Here is a 14,627-nt window from a genome sequence, read left to right as displayed (position 1 = left end):
CTGCGGCCGGCGGCGCCATGGACTCGCTGCCGGGGACAGACCCGACGCTGCCGGTGGCGTTTGAGGACAGGTAGACGGCTGGGACCCCCGGCGGGCTCCGGGCCGAGGCGCCGGGCCTGCTGCCCCCCCCCCCCATTGCCCCCCACTCTTCCCCTTCTCCTCCCTGTGGCGGGGGTCCGGGGGTCCCCCTTTTCTCGCCTCCCTTCAGCGATGTCCTCTCTCCTCGCAGCGCCTCCCAGCTGCCCGACATCTCCCGCGAGGACCCGCAGCTCGGCCCGGCCGGCAGCCGAGGTAAGGACGGGGGAAAAGCCCGGGGGGCGGCTTGGGACCGAGGGGGGGGGGGGTCCCGGGGCATGGCGGGCACCGAGCCCCTGAGGCAGCCCCGGGGGGCTGGGGGGGTCCCCGCGGTGCCTCCCGCAGCCCCCGGTGTCACCCTCGGGGGTTTAAGGAGAAAATCGCTGCCTGAGGAGCGGCTTTGGGTGTTGTCTGCGGGGTGTCCTGTGCCCCGGGGTCAGCACCACGCAGCTCGAGTCTGCACCAGCCCTGATAAACCCCTTCCTGAGGGCAGAAAGGCGGAAAACGGGTTTAAGTTGTGTGGCTTCTTGTTGGGGGGTCTCTTTAGTGTAAAAAGCCGGTGGCTGCTGCTGCCCAGCGAGCTGCCTGTGGCCAGGTTACGGCCGTGAGCCTTGTGGGATGCTTGGTGTCCCATATCAAGAAGGCTTGGGCTGCCTCGCAAGGCTTTAATATTCCCATTTCATAGCCTCAGGGAAACTGCCTGCTGTCTGTCATTAAGTTTTCCAGTTTTACTTCAGCTCTGTTTCATTAATTTGCTGTCCGAATGCCTGGGATAGATTCAACCCTTATGTTTCATCTCTTGCGTTAAAGAGCCCTTCCTATCCAGGTGGCTTCTGCTGAACAGAAGCTGTAATTGAATATATTTTTCTATTTGATCAGTATGTAATTATGTTCATTGTCCTTCAGGCTGGCAGATAATAGCTTGAAGCGCTTACTTTGAAATAAAATGGCTGAATGGTATTATTTTGAAACCTACTCTTTGTCAAGTTAGCTGTTCTTTGTTCTCTTCTGTAAATTTGAAGCATATGGTTTTGATTTCTGTGTATTCGTGCATGCATCCAGTGATGTAACTTGGCTGACTTCATCGTATAGAACAAGTAGTTAATAGGAACTGAGACAAACTTACCAGGAATACCCTCTCGCTAACAAAAGCAAGCAAATATCAGGGGTATAGTAGTGATGCAAGACAACATGACTGTGTTCTGCATGTGCTCTGGGAATGCTGTTTTGTGATATTAGTTGCAATGTCAAGATTTAAAAACAATTTCCTAATATTCTTTGGGATTTTCTAAAGACAGATCTACACGGTTGCATAAGAATTTTGGAGGTGCTTAAATGAAATATTTTAATTCTTATGAGAGTCAGTCTGGGGCATCGACTTCTTGATATTTGAGGTGCCGTAAGTGTTGTATATAATCTCGTTCACAGGGGCTTTAAATGGAAACAGTTACATAGCACTGTTAAATGCAGTTGCTGCAAAACACGTGTGCAGCAGAAGTTTAAGTACATATGCATTCAGAAGGCTTTACGTTTTAGAAACGGAGATGCTGCACGCATCTCCTGTCCATCGTTTCCCTGAGTCTAAGGTGGAGGTCTCTTCTGTGACCTGCAAGATACTGTGAGATTTGAATTGTTTTCTGGTAGCTTAATAGGACTTCATTTCTAATATTGGTCCCTTGCAGTTGCTCCCAGGACTTGTCTTTAAAAGTCCCTTTCGGAGGCTTAACTTCAGTGTAGTTCTTGATTTAACTGGGGGATGTTGGGAATTCCTTCAGAAAGAAGCGTAATTATTAACAATGTGGTAATACTAACACTTTGCCGTTTCCAAATTGAAACCTAGCTTAGATTCCTCTGCCTGAGCTTATTCTGTTTTCTCAAACGTCTAGGGTTACCGGATGTGGCAGAAGATACGATCTCACCAACTAGAGCTCGGACCATGAAGGACTATGAAAACGTAAGCAGACTTTTAATATAAGGCTCAGTGCCAGAGTTATGGATCGAGTTCTGTGTTCATGTCAGTCAAGGCAGATCTGTTACAGGTGTGATCATAACTACCTGTGCTTTGAAATTCCCTCTCTCTGCTTTCAAAAACAGGGGCAGAATTTTGTCATTGAGACTAGCCAGCTGCTGCTCTTAGGTTGTGAAACAAAAGCTGGCAACATCTGCTCAAAACTACATGTAATCACCGGAAACATAAGAATGTGGTTTGCGAACCTGCGGTTGATTTCTTTTATTTCAAGAAAGCCTCGACCTTGTCTTTGTTTATACCAGTATAGGACTTAGTATTTTAATTCACTGACAGCTGTGCAATGCCTTTTACTTTTTGTGCTTACGTATAAGTGTGTTTGAAATGCTTTTGTTGTGAAGATCTGGTGTCATGGTGACAATTCTGTAAGCAGAACTGATTTTGGTGCTTACTGGAATACAAAGCACGATGTTATATATTTTTTAATGTATTAACTGCATTGGTTGTTTCCACTGAATAAGCCATTTAAGTAATAAGTGAATTGTTTACAACTGCTGAATGATGACTGGTTATAGCAGTGTTGCAGGACAATGCTTCTGTTAAAAGAAAAAAAAATTGTTTAACTCAAGTTCTTGTGATTGGTTTATGATTTGTGGCTTGCTATCTTCAGGAAGTGTTTGAGTGCAGTTTTCAATGTGGTTCTATAACTTCTGTTACCTTATATAGCATTGCTAAGTTTTAAATGAGCTTTTCTTCTAAACTCTTTCTATTTTTGTTGCCTTCTTCTATCCCTTTGAGAGAAGAGCAAAGTTCTTTGTTTAGAACTTAAAGCTTGTTTTGGGAAGCCTCAGTGAGGGATGTTTCTTACTGTCTCTATTTCACTTTCCATTTTATTTTCATTTGTTGTTTGGGGTAGAAATGCTGCTTTGGCATTGGTATGTGCTTAAAGTCTTTTGTGAAAGACCTCAGTTTAGAATGCATTCTGCAAGCTGTTTACTGTCTGCAACGTCCACTTTCACAGGGAGAAAAAGTTGTAGAAGTGAGGAAAACCTGTTGTTGGTTCTGTGTGATGGAGTTCTGTTTTCCTTTAGGAACTGGCAGAAAACCTGTGATCTCTGGTCCATGTTCTGTGTTGTTGAGGTATGCTAGAGATGAGCTATTTCAGTCTGAGCTTCTTCTATGCTGCTGTGGAGGAGAAGGGGTCTCTCCACAGATCTGACTTCCTGGTACATATGGACCCCAGCTGTAGAACTCAGAGGCTTTGTGGTTGCCAACAGTACAATGAAGCTCAAAAATCCATTAAAGTAATAGCAGAAGAATCCATTAAAGGCAATTAAACACAACCGGAATTTCTGGAACTTCTGTTTTTGAGGTTGCTGGTAGCTGGAAGGCTAAGCTTGAGAAAGGGATTGCTTACTTCTGTGGTCCTCTTAATTTTTACCAAGCATCTAGAAGCTGTTAGATGTGCTTTTGGACTGACATTATAATCCTGTTCTTATCCTGCTTTAAAAGAAATCTTAATTGGCACTTTAAAGGTGCACACACACATGAAGTTACTATGGTGCTATGTTATCTGCACAGGGCATAGAAAGGAAATAATGAAAAGATTGGGCTCCTTGCCATGCAACTCAGAGAGTCTGGGATGGATGTCATGGCCCTGGAATGGGTTAAGGATGGATCCATGTAGGAGAGGTTCCTTTTACATTTAGACCTGGATAACATACTGAGGTAGATTATCCTAAAGGTGTAGGTTTATTGGTATTTGTAACGTGTTCTGCTTTCTTGCAATATGGAAAAGGAGGAAACACTTGAAATTGGAAATATGATTATATGGGCAAAATGAAAGATATTAATCGAGGACCTTGTTATTAGGTGTTCATGAGTAGAAAGGATGATTGGTATCACGTTAGGGAACTTAGTAGTATGTGGTTGCTTTTTTTGTCTTGTCCAAGCCACTTTGAGTTTGCTGTCTTGCAAAATGGTTTCTGTTGGCAAAAAGCATCGTGTGCCGTGAAACCACAGCTTCTGCTGACAGATGCTGCTCTGCATACAAGTGGCTCTGTGTAGATTTGGAAAGGATCTAAACTGAGCTAGGGAAGTGGTATTTGCTGCCATGGTGTCTGTGACGTGTAATTTTCTGTGTAGAGTGTATTGCGTTGTCCTATGTTTTCATGAAGTCTCTCCTGCTTCTCTTTGTTTCTTTAAACACAGAAATCAAAATGCATAAAAGAATTAAGCCTGGGTCCTTAAATGCAGAAGTTGAGAGCATTGACATTAAAATTCCTTTGGTGTGTAAAATATGAGCAAGCTGTCTTTTATTAAGCTATAACTTTTTAATTGTAGTCTGCCTGAATTAACTTTGCTCTAAGAAACTGAATGTCAGAGATAACATTTATTTATTGCTCTTACTGGCTTATGTTTGCATCGTGTTCTGCTTGCCTTTTGGAAACCGTGCACTTAAGCTCTTTGGTTTAATTCTGTTGCCTCTGAAATAGATGGGAGTAAAATTAAGGGAGGCCAAGTTCTGAAAGTATTTTTCTTTTAAACTCAGAATGCTATGAATGTGTGAAGACCAGCAGAAGTGATACAGTTTCAAAGCCTTTGGGCTTTTCTGAATGAACAGACACAGACCAACTGTTCGGACTGATCCCCTGAGGGCTGAAAAAAAAAAAAAGGCTGTGAGGTCTGCTCTCACTTGTTGCACACAATGCTGAGCCTGTTGGGGCAAAGCTCAGACACACACAACTCTTGCTGCACTTAATAAATTGTTAAATTCCTTTGTTCAAAATAAAGATTTCGATTTTGAGCAGCACTGAGAGCATCGTGCTGTGTGACTTGAAGCAAAGCACAAAGTTCTGTTGTCGCAGTGCTTACATCCATCTGAAGGCTCCAGAGCAGTTGCTGCAGTTACTCGAGGAGCCTCGTGATCCTCATGAGGTGCGCCGTGCTGTGCACTTGGAGTTCATGCTCACTGCTGTCTGTGGTCATCCAGTTGGAACTGCAATGAGTTAAATATGAGCGCTGCGTTCAGCTCTGGGCCCCCTGCACACAAAGGATGTGGAAGTATTAGAGTGAGCCCAGAGGAGGCCACAGAGGTGATCAGAGGCTGGAGCACCTCTCCTGAGCTGAGAGAGCTGGGGTTGTGCAGCCTGGAGAAGAGAGGGCTCTGGGGAGACCTTACAGCAGCCTTCTGGTGCCTAAAGGGGGCTGCAGGACAGCTGGGGGGACTCCTCAGGGGTGTGGTGGTAGGATGGGAGGGAAATGGCTTTAAACTAAAAGGTCCCTTCCAACCCAAATCATTCTAGGATATCTTTGAACACTGCTACTGCTCGTGAAGACGGCCTTCTTCAGGATGTGCGCGTGGGCCCCAATAGTTTGTGTGCTCCTCCGTATGTTAGTTGCTTGGGTGATATTTACTTGTGTGAATAATGAAGAGGCATCTTGCTGGGCAGAGATTATTAAGCTGAGGAATTGTTTGTGAGTGCGAGTTCAGAGTGCAGCTACAGAAAATAATCTTTCTAGGCTTTCACAAGCCAAGTATTTTAAAAATTGTATTGCTAGTAATTTTTACAAGTGGTACTCCACTCTTCTGGAAAAGCTTACATAAATATTTTATTAGTAGCTCTGTAGCATATTAGATTTCCTTTTGCTGAGAGCATCTGACGGGGGCACAAGTCTTATTTGACTTAATGTTTTATGCTTGGTCTCTTAAAAACTTTCAGAGGGAGACTCTTTTTAATGAAACCATCAGCTATGTTACTGCTTCTGCTGGTTCAAAAATCCTAAGTCCTGGAGGACTTACATATGAAGCAGTTTTTTTTCCAAAGAATTGTGCTATGAAATATGCAATTGGATAAAGATTTTATCGGTGGTTGATTTGGCTCTCCTGCCTTGTGTGCCTGTGGCTTTTCCTCCCGTGAATAGCACTGCCATCCTAAGCTTTAGCTGAAGAAATACTTCTGTTTCAACATATCTTCTATAAAATAGAACTTGAAGATTTTTTTTTTTTTATTTTAAGACAATTAAAAAAAATCTCTTGGTTTCTTTTTGTATGAAGATGGAAATGTTTTATTACCTAGAGAAGGAATATTCTAAAAAGCTCTGTGCAGCAGCATGCTGACATGGTATTACGTGTGTGTTTTGAACAATGCTGGTTTATAGTTGTTATTTCAGTGCTAGTCTCAGACTGTTGCAGGGCTAAAAATAAACATATGTATGCACACACATGCACATCTAACTGTCCAGCCGGTCAAATTCTGATCTATTGCATTGTCTAGCACATCAGAGAGTAAAAAAAAAAAAAAAAAAAAAAAACAAACAAATGGTAGTAGCTTTCACTACTTGCTTTCCTTGGTTTGAAATGCATGATATAATTTGCCAATTTTCCTATTTCACAGCAAATCAGTGATCTGAAAAAAGAGAACTTCAACCTGAAACTTCGTATCTACTTCCTGGAAATGCGAATGCAGCAGAAGTTTGATGGTCCCACTGAAGAAATATACAAAATTGTATGTGTTTGAAGTATAGAATTACATGTCTTTTGAAGAGATTGTTTAATGGGAAAGTTACCTGCTTTATGTGAGCTTCTAGAAAAAAGTATTTTTTTTTTTTGAAGTTTGAAGAAGGATTTGAGTCTAGTGGTACGCCCGGCATCATTATTTCAGGTTTACAAGTGCAAAGCACTTTGCTTCCTGTCTACAAGGGAAAAGAAGTAATTTTGGTAATGCAATAGCATTAGGTTTCTTTCCTGTAATAGGATGGAGACTGAAGTCTCTCTTGATGGTTGTCATAGTAGTTAAATGCATAGGTGTTTATCTAGGTCGTGGTTTCAACTGAATACTGCTAGTTGGTCTTCTGTCCTGCTCTTCTACACCAGTGTACTTCTTGTAAATACTCATGTATTGAAAAGTATGTCAGCTTGTGAGCCAAGTTGTTCTCTATACAATGTGTTCCTGGGCTGAAATTAAATAATTTTAAGATTATTAAAAACCTCAAAAATTGGAAAAGAAAATCACAAGGGAAATACAGCTCACAGATAAGGGGAGAAAAACAAAACAAAGCAGGCTTGTAAGTTTTAGAAACTCCCAAGTTGGTCTGCACCACTCCCCATTATAACAAAGATACCTATACGGTGCCACTCATTTTTGTGTATGGTGACCTCTGAACTGTCTGCAGATACTTTACTTTCATTCTTATGTTCTAGAACATTGAGCTGAAAGTTGAGATAGAAAGTCTGAAGCGAGATCTGCAGGAGAGAGAAAAACTGCTCATCAAGGCCTCGTAAGTACCAGTGTATTTCCTAGTGCCTGTTAATTAAGACTTCCAAGATCTGGTTCCTATTTGCACGCTTTTTGCTGATACTTTAAGAATAAGATGATCCCAAAGGAGTGCTTTAGGGGAATTTATGTGGAAATTGCTTCACACATTATTGGAGCTATACATGTGAATTCTTATACATACAATGATGTTGCTGTAGTTATCCCTAAAGGTATAAATTAAATACAGTTGAACAAAGCATCTTATTATTCAGATAAATAAATGTAACTCCCTAGTTGAGAATGGGTTAGCGTTCCTATTGTAGAAGTTAAGCTAAGGCTGACGATTGCCAGTAAAACTATTTCCTTCTAGATACCTGGTTCAAAACTAATCCAAGTGGGCAGTGAAATACAGCTGTTGACTGCCTTGGTTTCAATGGATTTTTTTTTTTGTGCTCTACCTCATGTGGCATTGAATTGTTCCTAACTAGCCTTTTTTCAGTGGTTCAGAGAAGCCTAGTTTCAGGTCGATCCAGAGGACAGGTTTAATTTGTGCTTGGTCTCTCCAGTAGTTGTCAAAGGGTTTTGCTGGGCTTTGAATGGAACATTGCACAAATTGATAATAGGAAGCAAGATTTAGGGGAAACTCATAAACAAGTGGTCATTCTTCCTTTAATAAGGAAACACTGGCTGTTCTTCTCTAACAAATTAACAATTACTAAAAATGCAATTAGAGAGGTCTCAGCAGCTAAGTATCTTCAGTTTATTCCAGTGCTGCTTTTTGTAGCAAACACAGTTCCATTGAAGGCTTGATACTGTATTTGGAAGCTTTATAAATGTGGAGGAAATAGTAACACTTTCATTGCATGCTTATTCATTGTGACAAGGCTTGTGTGGAACTCTCATTGCTTTACATCAAGCAGAGACTATACCACCAGGATTGCTATATAGCATGTAGACGTTTGTATTTAATCTTAAAGTGACAAGCAGGTACAGATAAAGTGGAAGGAACTTGCTTCTGCATAATCCATCAGCTGCTTGTACGTTAAATGTTTTCTACTGTGATAGGCAGTGGGATTTCAATCTATATTATGGTCTTTCAGTAAGGCAGTTGAAAGTCTGGCCCAGGGTGGTGATGCTGAAATACAACGTGTGAAAGAGGAGGCACAAAAGAAGTTACAAGAAATGGAGGAAATCCTGACTGGCAGAATAAACCTTCTGGAAGAGGTGAGTGCCTGAAACTGAATGCATAGTTAGAAATCTGTACTTTCTTTGTACTGTTGTCTGAAGTTTGACAGTGCGATCTGCTTGTATTTTCAAAGTTGTTTCAGCTTTCCTGGAAAAGCAGCCAGTACTAATCCAGGGAAAGGGGGAAGGAAAAAATAGGAAGGGGGAGAGCAACGAAAGGGAAGGTGGTGTTAGCCGCTCTTGAAACACTAAATAGGAGAAAAGCAGTTCTTCAGGAAATTCCTACCTGTTGGTGCTGTTCAGATATGTTCAACACGCCTTTAAATCTTGAACTCCAGTGGGGCAGCTTCATTTTCAGAACTGCACTCTTCTTTAGAAGAAGATGGGCTGCATTTTGAATGCATCTTCTGGTAAGGTGTCAGCTTCATAAATAGCTGCAACTACTCTTAAAGGGCTCCTGTCATTGTCATATCATCTTTCATATGGGAGCTTAGTTTACCACTATAAATTCTGTTGCTTTTCTTTATCTCCACTCATGTGTTCATTATAGACTGAGAGATGCTACCTACTTATGGAAGTTCCTGTGTAAATGGGCTAGTGAAAACTTCCTCGCCTTGTTCCTGCTTGTCTTGTGATCCTTTGTTGGTGATCTGCCAAAAGTTACTGGCTTCTGCTGTCACCAGATCACCGTTTTGCATAACCTTTTCTTGTGGCAGAGGATATTTTTTTTTTTTTAACAATGTATTTTGGAATTCCTTGCTGTCTGTGTATTCCTGTATTTATTGCTGAGCTATCTTAACAGGGGAATTGTTTTCACATTTTCCTGTTTTTTGTAGTGTACAGCCACCATAAGAGGAAAAAAAAAACCCGTATAGGTAACATGCTTCCTCAAAACAAGGAGTACTGTGTTTTTTGTAAAAGAACAAATTTGGTATTGAATGGCCTGTACTCGAAATATTTCTGTAAGTTATATAGATACAAAACCCCTTACCAAGTGCATACAGTGAATGATGCAAAACAATTGTGGGTATGTACCCGTGCTTGTGAAGGAACGTAAGTCTGGTGCTCTTTTGTAAGTAAATAGAAATAGCAGAAAGATGGGGTTTATATTCCAATTTTTGCATTCCAGTCCCTAAAGAATGAATTGGTCCTGGAAGCTACTGGTAGCATGTCATGATGGTATTTTCTATCAGGGTGACTTCACAGTGTATATAAAACAAGCAGCTCCTTCAGAACTGACACAGGGGGAATCTCCATGGCCTGTTCTTTAGTGGAATTGGGGTTTCTCAAAACACTCTTTGTCCTATTGGATAGGTAGAAAAGACCCCAGATTACGTATTCAGTAGCAAAACCAGCCTGTCAGACTGGTGTTTCCCACATCTGACAGGTAGAGTGGCAAATACTCTTATCTCATGATGCTATGGTACTTTCTGCAGTCTGAAGGTACTGTTGACCTCTGATGTTAATTTTATTTTGTTGGTAAATGTAAGCACTGCAGAGCAGGATTAGTCACTTGCTTATGTAGTGCTGTATGATTACACAGATCCAGGTAACGCTAACAAAGATGAATTTCCTTTGGAGTTTTTAATTGAAAGATGAATACTGGCAGAACAGCTCTTCAGGAGAGGGAGGAAGCAGTGAATTCTAGTAGTGAAGGGCTTGTTCTTCATCCCCTTTCCCCAAGAGAAATGCTTCTTAGTATAGGCTTGAGGGGGAGTTACTCATTAGACTATATGGAGGCTTTTAGATTATAGAAAGCAAAATTCAGTGAGCACAGCAGGGAAGCTTGCAACAGAAAAATGAAGATCTGAAACACATTTTATGAAGTTGATGTCAGCTTGGCTTTGTTTTTTTCTGTTTGTTCCCCATCTCAGTGGGTCACTAGAGGAAGTTGGGTGGAATATCTAGGTGTTACTTCTGTTTCCGTTGCTGTTCAAGAGAAGAAAATCTGGTTCATACTTACCAGTTCTTGTAAGATATTATAAATTATCTTTAAAAGTTCCAATTAGCTACAGTGAGCCTATGAATATTAATTTCATATCTGAAGGGAAAAAAAAACACATCTTTTTAACCTCTTAAATTTAAGTCCAACTATTAGTTCTGATAGCAGAAGGGAAGTGGGATAAAGCCTAATTATATTAAAGCAAATTCTAAGAGCTACATCTGAAGTCATAATGCAGAGGTACTTTTGTTCCCTGTTCCGCTGTTGGCTAGGAAATTTGATTTACGACTTTGAAACAAACTTCCTTTTATGTACCACAGAAAATGGATTAATCTTGAAAATGCAGTCATGAAAAGTTCAGAAATGTTTGCAAAGTACTTGAAATAATTAGTAAAAATTTTTAATATAAACATTCCAACATGTTTGGTAGAAGAAAATATATGAAAAATTTTGTGAGCATTTTTTTTCTTGTAGACAACAGGATTGTTTTTTTTGTTTGTTTTAATTACAGAATCTTAAAGCTGCCCAAGAAGAGGCAGAAAAAGCCATTGTTATGACAGAGAAGGAGAAAGCTCTAAGAATGGCTGCTGAGCAGAAACTTTCTTCAATTCCAAGTGCCCCTGCAAAGGATCTTCATATGATTGCAGGAGCTGACAAAGACAGGTCAGAATTCTTGCCGGTGGTATTTCTAACGAGTGGAAATTTTTTACTGTTGAAATGTGAAGAGTCAACATGGATAAAGATTTTAATGATTTGTTTCTGCCCTCAGATGCATGATTGAGTGTTACTGGATATCTAATCAGCTAGTAAATGAATGCAGCAACCAGTTTACATACTTCATGATAGCAAAATCATCTTTAAAAGCTGTCTGAAAGTGCAAAAGAATTGGCATGCATGTGACATGCTCATGTCCTGCTTTAAAGCTTTGCAACTTTGCTAACTTACCTTCTGCTTCTTGCCTGAGCCATTGCTGAATAGAGATCGACTCTTCCAGTTGTTCGCTTCCTGCTTTCATGGTGTTTACATGCTCTTCAGTCCCAGTGGTGTGTTTGTTGAGGTTGGGAAATCAAATGGGAAAAGAGAAATCATGTTTGAGCTTCTTGGTTTTGATTGTGCTTTGCAAAACACTGGTTTTGCTTTGTTTGGCAGGTAGCTGAAAGGGTGCTTGAGTTGTTCAATAACCTTAGTTGGGGAGAATGTGTACAGTTAGATCTCAATGCTTTGGAGAATTGACTTTTTTCTAATATTCAAATACATGTAGGGTGAAATATACATCTGGTTAACCTTCTAGTAAATGTTGGTTAACTTGGGTGCGCGAGTCTGGGGTGGAGAAGATTGTTATGACTCATAATACTTCAGAGTATCCTTTTCTATCCTTGTGTGACTGAACCCTGCAGTTAACTGCGCTGAGTCACTGCGTAATGGGACTATCCTGGTAATGGAAAGTTATGTTGGCCTGAGGCTTTCATTTCATCGGTTTTATATTACAGTAGGACCAAAGCAAGGTTTGCTGTATTTTCCAGACAGCTTTTGTAAAAGCATACAGATTGAAAACTGCACATCTGAACTCTATAGTATCATAAAATTATGAAGTTGCTCTAATAGGTTCTGCTACTGCACCCTGAGTGACACCACAGTAATTATAACCTGGCTGCCAGGCCATCTCCCTCCCTTCCCCTTTATCTTTCCTGTCTTCCTCTTTCAATCTGTTAGACCTCTGCATGAACGCAGTTGCTCCCCTGAGTGACTTGAGTTGGGAAGGAGTGCATTATGAAAGCAGTCCCTTTCAGATGTACCTTAGTTGCCAGCTCTGGAGCTTGTGAGAAAACAGCGCTTGAAGTGTGGAAAGAAATTTTCAGTCCTGAATCACTAAAGTGAAGACTGTGGAGTAAGGAACCTTTTTTGGTGATTCAGTGTTGGCAGGATCTTCTATAATGACATGCCAATAGATCAGTGTAAGTATTCACAGGACCAGATAAACAGTGCTGATGGAGGAAGATATTTGACTCCTTGAAGTGAGCCACACATTAATGTGCAGCTCTTTAAACTTGTCTGGCAGTAGCATATCCGTAATGCCGTTGTATTAAAAGATGCTTTTGCTATCTAGATTACAAAATACTACGAGAATCACAGCTGTGAAACTAGAAGCAGCTTTAGCCACAAATAACACTTGAAAGTAGGTACTTGACGAATGCTTCATGATAGCATGTAAGGATACAGAGCTCTGTGCGCTAGGAAGTGGAATGTATTTGTAAGCTTTTTGTGTATCATATAAAGGACAATGGAACTAAAATACTGTAGCTTAAGTGTTTACATTTAAAATGGTACTGGAGGAAAACAAAATAGAGTGCTTTGCAGATAGCTCAAACCTGTTTGTTGCTTGCTTTAAAGTGATGTGACCTTTTCTGGCTTTTCTGGAGGACAAAGAGGTTCCGAAAGTGCTCCCTTAAATTTTACAAGCGTTGTCTGGAGTCTTCACCTAGGAAAGCTGTCTGTGAGATTTACTGCAATGACTGGAGAGTTGATGGTAGATGATGCAAGATTAATATTAAAAATTTTATAATTTTAGACTTATAGAGCAACTGAATCTGTCTTTGAAAAGTAAAGAAGCTATAATTCAACACCTCGAAGAGGAAAAGTCTCAGAGTGGATCTTGTGATGGGAACTTATCAGCAGAAAAAATCAGAGAACTTACCATTGCTTTGAGGCATGAAAAAGATAGTGAGATAGAGGTGAGGAAACTGATGGAACAGTTATACCTTGTAAATCTCATGTGGTCTAGGATTTTAAAGGTCTAAAAGGTCTTGTGCATGATGGTGTATGAGTAACAAGTCATTTAAAAAAATCCTTCTCCACAGTTATTCTGCCCTGCTCTTCTCCATCCCCTAAACATTCATTGTTTATATTGTGGTTTGGCAGTCAATATTCATCCTTATTATCCATGCTTACTGTTCTTTCAATGAGAGATCATTTTCTGCAGACTTTATACCTGTGTTTTATTACAGATACTGTGCAATCGCTTTATAGAAATAAGTGTATACATGTATGGGGTGGATGTATGTAAAAGCTATCTGTCGATACACGACATCTTGTAGTACATATAGCTGTATTATAACTTAAAATTATAGAAGTTAAGAATGTGACTTGAGAATTTGTTTTTACAGTTTTTCCACTGTTTTTTGAGTCTTGAGAATGGTCCATTCTCAAGTACCAAAACACCTTTTTGTTGTTTCTGTCAAGAACAGACAAAAGGACAAATAGTTCAGTCATGAACTGATTGTCCTTGTATCATTAGTTGAATTGAAAGTTTGAGGTTTGGGTCTTACTACATCTAAATCAACTTGTCAGAAAAACCTACCCTAGTTTCACAAAAATACTTGTGTCAAGGTGAAAAAAGGGTCATCTTTAATCATTTCAGAGGTGGACAGACTATATAATTCTTTTGGGGTACTGTACTGAAGAGAGAAATTAGAATACATCTGCACAACTCCATTTCTATATATGATTACTCTTAAAAAAAAAAAATACAACCAAACCAAACAAAAAAACTTCCCCAAGGAAAAGTCCTAACAAACATCTCCCGTAATAAAAGCATCCTGCTGATATAAGTCTTATATAAATAATGCATAAATATGTGTTTTTGTTAACTTGTACAGCTGAGTTATCCTGTCCCATTGAAGGGTGCTTCATACTGTGCCCCAGCAGACTTTCAGGAAGCACCTGATACAATATATTCATGCCAAAATGTTGAATATTGTACAGTTCTGAGGTGTATATGAAGTTTGTTCCTTAAAGCTTTGAAGCTTGTTTTATTTCATTTTAATGCTTAATGGGTTGCATTTGTGTTTAGAGTCTTTACTTGACCATAGCAACTGTTTTGTTCTTATAGGCTATTAGAATGGAGCTTAAAAATGAGAGAAATTCCTTTGAAAAAAAGATCCAGGTAAGTCCTAATCTTGCTTCTGTATTTTTGGCCACTTAAAATGCATGTTGGGATTTCTTCTGTTATGTCTTCATAGATACAGAGAGGCCTTGACTTGAAAAGAAGCAAAGCAGGTACTTCGGTAACTTTTATTTTTTAAAGGGAGGTGACAGGAAAGATCCCATTTTTTGAAGCAATTTTCAGTAAGTTAATAGGCATGTTCATCAAATACTGAAGCTGTATGGTTGATACTTGTGGCCAGCACATGAGATTTAGCTT

The 14,627-nt window shown here is 40.0% G+C and overlaps 1 protein-coding gene across 1 annotated transcript in view; it reads left to right on the top strand.

Annotated features, from left to right (window-relative positions):
* The window catches only part of CDK5RAP2 (CDK5 regulatory subunit associated protein 2), a 79,336-nt gene that overhangs the window by 285 nt on the left and 64,424 nt on the right, over nucleotides 1-14,627 (top strand). Inside the window, 9 exon segments of the mRNA XM_068656669.1 lie at nucleotides 2-70; nucleotides 230-291; nucleotides 1,962-2,029; nucleotides 6,439-6,549; nucleotides 7,245-7,321; nucleotides 8,400-8,523; nucleotides 10,938-11,089; nucleotides 12,996-13,158; nucleotides 14,316-14,369. Coding sequence (XP_068512770.1) covers nucleotides 2-70; nucleotides 230-291; nucleotides 1,962-2,029; nucleotides 6,439-6,549; nucleotides 7,245-7,321; nucleotides 8,400-8,523; nucleotides 10,938-11,089; nucleotides 12,996-13,158; nucleotides 14,316-14,369 — 880 coding nt within the window.

The sequence above is a fragment of the Anas acuta genome, chromosome 20, assembly GCF_963932015.1.
Source record: "Anas acuta chromosome 20, bAnaAcu1.1, whole genome shotgun sequence".
NCBI lineage: Eukaryota > Metazoa > Chordata > Aves > Anseriformes > Anatidae > Anas > Anas acuta.
Note: the sequence above shows the minus strand (reverse complement) of the source record. Positions and strands in the feature narration are given on the sequence as shown.